General features: G+C 36.5%; 1 protein-coding gene across 1 annotated transcript; it reads left to right on the plus strand.

Moving 5' to 3' along the window:
• The first annotated feature begins 627 nt into the window (after positions 1-627).
• Positions 628-1029, plus strand: LOC118483312 (secreted RxLR effector protein 161-like). Its single transcript, XM_035978971.1, has one exon. The coding sequence runs from the start codon at positions 628-630 to the stop codon at positions 1027-1029; it is 402 nt and encodes a 133-aa protein (XP_035834864.1).
• Positions 1030-9130: the final 8101 nt, after the last annotated feature.

Consider the following 9130-nt stretch of genomic DNA (forward strand, 5'->3'; position numbering starts at 1 on the left):
TTTTCTTAATGGGCATCTCTCTGAAGATGTCTATATGGTTCAGCCAGACGGTTTTGTTGATCCAAAATATCCTAATAGGGTGTGCAAGCTGAATAAGTCCATTTATGGACTCAAGCAGGCGTCTCGTAGCTGGAATCTTCGTTTTGACCAAAAGATCAAAGAGTTTGGTTTTGTCAAAAATGAAGATGAGCCTTGTGTTTACAGAAAGGCTAGTGGGGGCACTATATCATTCCTCATCCTGTCTGTGGATGATATACTGATTATTGGAAACAGCGTCCCAATGCTTAACGAAGTTAAACACTATTTGGGAACTTGTTTTGCAATGAAAGATCTTGGAGAAGCAGCTTATATTCTAGGAATCAAGATCTATAGGGATATATCTAAGCGACTTCTTGGGCTAAGTCAAAGTACATACATTGACAAAATGATGACACGCTTTAAGATGGAAAACTCCAAGAAAGGGGGTGTTCCTATGACTAAAGGGACTGTTTTGAACAAATCGCAATCTCCTTCAACGGACATTGAAATTAAGCGAATGGAAGCAGTTCCATATGCTTCAGCGATTGGTTCTATCATGTATGCTATGCTATGTTATGTACTAGACCTGGCGTCTCGCATGCTTTAAGCATGACTAGTCGTTATCAGCAAACTCCTGGCATTGCCCATTGGACTGCTGTTAAGAACATTCTGAAGTATCTGAGAAGAACTAAAGATATGTTCTTAGTATTTGGAGGAGTAGAAGAAGAGCTCACTATAAGATGTTACACTGATACTAGTTTTCAAACTGACCGAGATGACTCTCGCTCTAAATCAGGTTTTGTATTCACTCTAAATGGAGGAGCTATCTCATGGAAGAGCTCCAAGCAAAGTGTGGTGGCGGATTCAACCACCGAATCTGAATATATAGCCGCATCTGATGCTGCAAAGGAGGCTGCTTGGATGAAGAAATTCATAACCGACCACGATGTGGTTCCAAGCATTAAGAAATCCATCGAGATATTCTGTGATAACACAGGTGCTATTGCTTAAGCCAAAGAGCCCAGGTCTCATCACAGGGCCAGGCACATTCTAAGAAAGTTCCACTATATACGGGAAATTGTGGAACGTGGAGACATCATGATAAGCAAAGTGGACACATATCAAAACCTAGTAGACCCGTTTACTAAGCCCATGACTCAGGACAAGCATGATCAGCACATGGGTGCTATCGGGCTTAGATTAGCTAGCAGTATGTTTTGATTTAGTATTTGGATGTACGAACTTTTAACAGTTGTACTTTTGAATTCAATTTTGATTTACTGGTTAAATGCAATTTTGAATCTTATAACTGTGTTCGATTTTTATACGTTTAATCCATGAATCTTGCATTCTAAACTATCCGTAGTCGGTCAGACTCGTGGGAACGATTCTGAATTAAGACTATTCTGAATTTGGACTCAAGGAGTTGACTTCCAAATTCACAGACCTCATTGAGAATGACGTTGGATGTAACTCGCATCAAATCATCTTCATGGATCTTAGTCATAAGATGCTTTGATATTGGTATACTCATTTAGTATCCTTTGACCTGAGATACATATTAGAACTTCCGTTTACCAAGGATTATTCTTTGATTACTGTCAACTGCTGTCGCGTAACTACCAGTCATAAAGGCTTTAATTGGGAATAGTTCTGAAGTTCAGTGGGAGTTGTATGTAGTCGATATGGATTCTGTACTCTTACATGATATGTAACAGTTAGACATTGTGGCACCCTCGTTGATTCAAACTGGTGAAGTGTAAGGCCTTACCCAAACTTACTATGTGTTTGTTCGGACCACTTTGACTCTTGATCGAGAACAATAATAATTGAACACCATATGAGAATGAACTTAATCTATGTCTCATTGATTCAATTTATGTCTTTTACAGAAAGGATGAATGACAACAATTACCATAAGTCTATTGTCTTGCAATAGTAACTTGTTACTAATGGCAAGGTGTTTTAGTTAATGACTTTAAAGTGTCATACCTTGTTGGGGGCAACCATGTGCAGCTAGAGCACCGCTGACTGTCTGCGTTGAGCATTTTATCGAATGTCGTCCAAGTGGGAGATTGTTGGATTTATATGTACGGGTTCGATAAGTCAACGCTGCTGACTGAGCTATGACCCGTAAGAGTTACACCTTGGGCAACGAACATTAAATCCCTTAACTTGGTTAACTGGTGACCACGAACAATTAACGGAATGAAATATATAATTATCTAGAATAATTATATATCCGCGAGAAATGGGATTTATTATTTATACGGGTTATAAATAATATAACGTTTAATTACTTATTTAATTAAACTTTGTTTTTCGGGCTTCGTATCGTGTTTGGGCTTGAACTTATCATATTGAGCTTCGGGGCCTAAGAGATGATTAGTAGGGTTATTGTAGTTAACCTAGATATATATTAATATATATATTAACTAAATAATTCTTTTCTTTGAGGCACATGTTTCTGCCGTCGAACAAAAAGGAAATCACCACTCTTGTGATTTTTGAATAATCCCACAAACAGGAGCCGCAAATCAGTGCCCCCTCTTTGTGATTCCATTAGACTAAAAGCAAGCCGTGTTTGTGTTTGTGTCTAGCATCCATTCGTTGTACCTTGGTGTCTCACACGGTTATTATTAACCACAATGGTATAATTTTTCTCATCGGTAGATTAGTTATTTTATATTTCGTATTTGCATGTTTGTAACCACGATCCTGTTCGGTTCACTTTTGGTGTCGATTATTATATTTATTCCGCTACGTTTTATTAATTATATATTTAGTTAATAAAATATGTCAACCCCGTTTTGATAAAAAGTAAAATTGACAGCACTGAACCCCAACAATCTCAAGTTTGAATCTGATTCAAACCGGGTTTTACTGTAGTGGGCCTTCGAGCAATGAGTATTACCCGGAATTGGTGATGGTGGGCTTGGGCCATCTAGCGTTGTATGTGATCACGAGCGTATGGATTCACCTTTTATTTCGTTGGTCGTTAAAAAAACAAGGTGTAAATCTTAAAAGCTTAATGCCAATCATCGGGACACGGTTTTATAACAACACCAAGAGGGACTCCTACAGAATCTATACATATAATAAAAGAAACCAATTAATGGACACGTGTCGATACGAGAGACATCTATTTTTTAGTTTTCTTGCCATATATTTATGTTTATTTTATCTTAAAAATTACAAGTTTTAAAATAATTTATCAAGTTATTCCATATTTTAAGTCGACGTTTATCTATAACTATATCTCTATATTTATATTTATCTTCTAATATAATCTTTATACTTATCTTTAGTTTATTATTTTGCAAATAAATTGCACAAAACGTCCTTTATGTTTCCTCAAACTTGCAGGTTCCAGCCTTAATGTTTAAAACTTGCTAAAAACATCCTTTAAGTTTATTTTTGTTGCTGGTTTAATCCTTTAGTGAGGATCCCACTATCGTTCGATGAACGACATCAACTGACTCGCAAAATGGAATGGGGATGTGGTGCAAACGCAAAACTGCCTGAAACCCAAGCAAAATTGCCTCTGTTATCACCGGAGATGTAGTCCAAACACAATTGGATCTCTTAAATTTATGGGGCTATTCACATGGAGCAAGCCCCTTTTCATTCCGAGCTATTAACATCCACTCGGAGGAGAGATCCAGACCGCATTTCGCTGACTAAATGTCAAACAAGCCATATTTACAGGTTGATAGCCTCATGTTAGTTCTGTATGTGAATTCAAATTGAAAAGTGCATATCATTTTCTGTAATTGTTTTCCTCTTTAGTTTTGATTACTTGATTGAGATAACATGTATTAAGTAGGGAAACAAAGCAATGGGTCATGAATGGGGAAAGAAAAAATAAGTGGATTTAATGGACTTTTATAATACACAAGTTTATAACCTATTAATAGAAAAATAAAAAAAAAAACAAAGTAGAATGTTCTAATATGTAAATAGTATATCAAAGTTCTTTTTACCAAAAACGTATTTTGACGACTGTGTGTGTTAACTGATTACATTATATTTATTCAAGCCGTGTAGTACACGTGCTTATTCAACTCATGTTATACACGGTAATTAAAGATGTAACTTTTTTATTATATAAAAATATATTTAATCAACCCGTGTAATACACGGGGTTCTAACCTAGTTCTCAAATAAATTAACGGATCCATGCTTGAAAAATCATTATATACTTCGCAAGATAGATGGTTAAGTACCTTTTCCTATTTAACTTTTTTATGATTGATTAAAACCTAATATTTTTTTAAACGGCAAGGAACGACGTGCCAACTACCATGACACCGGACGTTGTGGCCAAGGTCGACTACTCGACCGCCGCCAGCCCCTTAGCTCTCCCAGATGCGCGAAAACCCGACCCTCACCCGCCCGAAGGCATGACAGTGGAATAATCGGTAAAACCTCGCCTTCCATCCAAGATGAACCGGCGCCACCTGTATTCGCCCTTCATGTGGATGCCGCATAAAATAATGGAGAGACTAGAGTAGGAGTCAAACCTGGATCACAAGGAACAAAAAGTCTTTCCCCAACCACTTCACTACTACCTCATTGGTTTTAAGAATAAGAATGAATATTTAGGTAGTGTTTGGTACGCAGGAATGAGAGGTGGAATGGAATGAATGATTACCAGGGAATGAAGAAAAAAGTGTTTGGTTGGTCAATGGAATGGAATCACCCATTCCAGAAGGCATTCCATTCCCTCAAAATCATTTCTTCCACCCCCATGTTTTTTTTCCATTCCATCATCTCTTCCACCATTTATCAACAACACCACAACCCACCACCTTGGCCACAACCGACCACCGCCACCACCACCCACCATCGACGCCATCGCCGCCACCCACTCGCCACTGTTATCACTGTCACCGCCGCACTGCCACTCGCTGCCGCCACCACCACCCATCGCCGCCGCCGACACCCACCACCGCCACCTATAACCACCCACAATCACTACCACCGACCACCACCACCACTCACCGCTGATTTTATTATTCCGTTTTTATTGCCTACCGAACAATACATAACAATAATTCATTTCATTCACACATGGTAACCAAATAAGAAATGGGATGGTAATGATCCACTGCATTCTCTCGTCTATTTCATTACCTCGTCCATTCCATTCATTCGTCTATTCCATTATGATTAATTATGTGGGACTTGAACGATAAATCAAACAAACTTTGAGAACAAGATTAAAAATAATATTTTGTAAAATATGAAAGGTCTTTTTGTCGTGTTGTGTTAATTAAAAATGCAATCACAGTATAATATAATTGTTTTTTCGTTATTGTTTTTGTATTTATTTATTTGTTTTGGCTTTTTGTAGGGTTATTTGTTATACAAGAAATACAAAAAAGTAAGCAGCCAAATTGAGTACGAAAATGTTTACTCAATTGGCAACGCGTACTTGACCAACTCACTAAAGTCTTTTTCTAAGTAACCACTCATACCATTCTTGAATGTTACAATATTAATTTGATTAAATAAATATTATAATAACTAATAATATGTGATTTACATACGCAAAAACCCAAACCGATGACCCTTTGGCTACACCCTAATTAAGGTCTCTTTTCACAAAGTGTTTCTTCGACAGTTGTCGTCACCTAATGAAAGAATATTTATATGCCCATGACTGCTTGATTTAATAAATCTCACCTTTTCTTTTCATTGCGAGACTTAGGGTGCGTGTGGGTTGGTTTGGGTTGATTTTCGTTCAAAAGAATAATCATAACTGTGATGTCGGTTAATGGATAACCTTAACCAAAATCGATTGATTATGACAGTTATGGTTAATCGGTTTTGAAGGTTATAGCAGGTCGGTTATGGATGGTTAACTGTGAATTTAGATCTACCTAAAAATAGCTTATTTTTTTTGAACATGAAATAAATTGTTATTAAATATTACTATGCGTTAGTATATTAAATAGTATTAAAAATACATATAATCTATAATATTAATACCGAATATTTAAAGAAAGTGATATGATATCTTCATATAAATTCAAATAAATATCTTAACCATAACGATCTGAAATAACCCCTTAATACTAAAATGTTTAACCAAAAATATCAAATATTAAAAAAATGGTGAAAGCCCTAAATGTAACTAAGATTTAACTATATGTTGGTTAGGTTCGGTTATGGTGGGTATAGAAATCTTGATAACCATAACCGACCAGCTACTTTCGGTTTTTAGAAAAACCATTAACCGACCCACCGGCTTTTTATTTGGTTCAGTTTTTTCGATTCGGTTTTGTCGGTTAATTCGGTTTTTTGCACACCCCTAGTGAGAACCCAATACTAATAAACTCTTGAGCCTCTACTGGCTACCAATAACTTGCTAATGTAAAACACAATTTTTCGTGGTAAGTAGGGATGTGAATTTCTGACAGGATCCAGAAACATGACACAAACTTAACATGAAATTCATGGGTTTGGGTTTAGTCTAAACGGGTTCGTGTCAGTTTCACGTTAAACATACGAAACCGTTTAGCTAAACATGTCAGGTTTGGGTCAACCCAGTCGGGTTGGGAGGTTGACCCGTTTAACCCATTTATATCATATTATAACTTTTTACAATATGTTTTATGTTATAAACTAAATTGGGTATGTCTTTATGCAATAATTATAACTTAAAAAAAGAAATTGACATAAGAGTTTGTAATTTAAATATGATTGTATTATATACATTTGTGTATTTTGTAGTAAATTTTAATTTCAATATATTAATTTGCGAAAAAAATTAAAAATTAAAAATTCGGGTTGAACGGGTCATGTTCGGGTCAATCCGCAAATATTCGGGTCGTGTTTGGGTTTATATGTATGACACGATTTTCAGGTTCGAATTGTGTTCGGATTCGTCTAAATTTTCTGTTCGGGTCTGGTTAAACACAAGAACCCGACCCGTTTAACACCCCTACCGACAAATGACCTTCCGAAGGGTTAAGGACATAAAACCAGCTTTAGCTAGATTCAAACCTAGAAATTTTATCAGACCCAGGAACTCGACCCATTTAACACCCCTAGTGCTAAAGTTCAACTGATATTTATTATTAATTATTCATTTTCAAACTTTGTGAAGATGACCAAAATTTAGAACTAGCCTCGGAATGAAATAGAGTGCATAACACACTAGGAATCTCAAAGACATTAGGCTAAGTTTTTTTTATTCATTTAGTTTGTATATAGTTAGAAGCAATAACTTCATACTTTTTTAGATTGAAGTATCTTCTAGCGTATAAATGTTCTTTTCCTTCACAATCATCATTATATAATATTCCATGTTCTCACGAATGTATCACATGCCCACTTCTCACCTACGTACTCTATTCGACATTTTTATTAAACTTTCTCGTATTTGTATGATACAACTTCACATATAACTGGTATGTTGTATTTGGAACTTATAACTCGGTTGAACTACTAAATGAGCAAGGATTTCAATTATCCAAATAATCATGTTCGTATCCTAACACGACTATCTAGTAATACGGTATACTAGAGGAAAAAAAAACTTTTTGACTTAATTAATGGGTTACCAGCGAGACTACAACAACCAGACAAAAACCCAAAACATATTTTTGTTCATACAACAACAACCACATGAAGAGTCGCTAAATTAGGATCAAGTCGCAGAGAGTTTAATTTTGTCACTAAAGGCTAATTGGTGTCACTACACAATCATCAGTGACAATTTATTGTTTAGCCGCTTATTCTTGATTTAGTCTGTAGGCTATTCAGTGACGTCATTTTTGTTTTAGTCACTAAAGGTTCGGTTTATACATGTCTTTAGAGAACTTGAGAGAGTTCATTTGTTTCTTGGTTTTGGATATCTATGAATAGCAAATTCTATTGGAGACAATTCATTCTCGTATCTTTCTCTCTATTAGTTTATCTCATATGATTTGTTACTTAGTTTATCTACTCTCTTTTATGTATTTAAACCAATGTAATCCCCTTCTTTTTTTAATGAAAAACATGACCACCCGAATTTTCATGGTATCAAAGAAGGTCACGAACCGCTCGATCAAAACCTCGAAACCCTAAATTGTTGACACATTGTTCATCCATGGCTGGCGATGGTGTCCTACCAAAAACCCAAACCCCATATCATAACTCACCATATTACCTTCACCCATCAGATTATTCAAGGAAAATGCATGTGAACGATGCATTGAACGATATCAATTATCTCGATTGCCTTTAGGAGATGGAAAACTTCATGTTCATGAAAATCAAAATAGGGTTTGTTGATGGAATAGTTAAGACATCGGAGAAGACGGACAACAATCACATGGCATGGCTTCGTTGCGATGCTATGATAAAAGGGATGGCTAACTACTGTCATGGAAAAGGAGATAAGGGTTAGTGTGAAGTACGTTGATACTCTAGAAGAGATCTGGAAAGATATATGTGAATGGTTCGGGAAAGAAAGTGCGCCAAGGGCATACGAAATAAAAAAACAGATCTTGAAAGATATATGTGAAGGGTTCGGGAAAGAAAGTGCGCCAAGGGCATACGAACTAAAAAAACTTTTGAGCACGACCAAACAAGATGGGGAATCGGTTTCGGTTTATTACACGAGGCAGAGGGTTATATCGGATGAGATCGGTTCAGTGTTTTCCGTGCCAAGGTGTTTATGTGAAGGATGTAGATGTGAGATTAGCAAAAAAAAATTGGTGAGTTAAGAGACAAGGATAAATTATATGAATTTCTACCTGCACTCGACAATGACTATTCAACAATAAGGACACAGATCCCAACAATGAAATCAATACCGTCGTTGGGAGAAGCATATCACCTAATTGCTAAAGACGAGCAACAAATGGTTGTGTCTAGTGGAAATAAGATGAGTATAGAGATGTTCGCCTTTCAAGCATTCGTGAAACATGAGGGTACATTGGTAAAACACACAAAGTTAGACCAAAGTACAACAAGAAGGGATCTAGTGAGAAGGTGGAGCATTGTGATTTTTGGGGTAGGGACGACCACAAGCACAATGGTTGCTTTAAGCTCATAGGGTAACCGGATTGGTGGCCTGGCAAAGGGAAAGTTGACAAAGGAGGAACCAATAGGGTGT

Source organism: Helianthus annuus, chromosome 10 (genome assembly GCF_002127325.2).
Source record: "Helianthus annuus cultivar XRQ/B chromosome 10, HanXRQr2.0-SUNRISE, whole genome shotgun sequence".
NCBI lineage: Eukaryota > Viridiplantae > Streptophyta > Magnoliopsida > Asterales > Asteraceae > Helianthus > Helianthus annuus.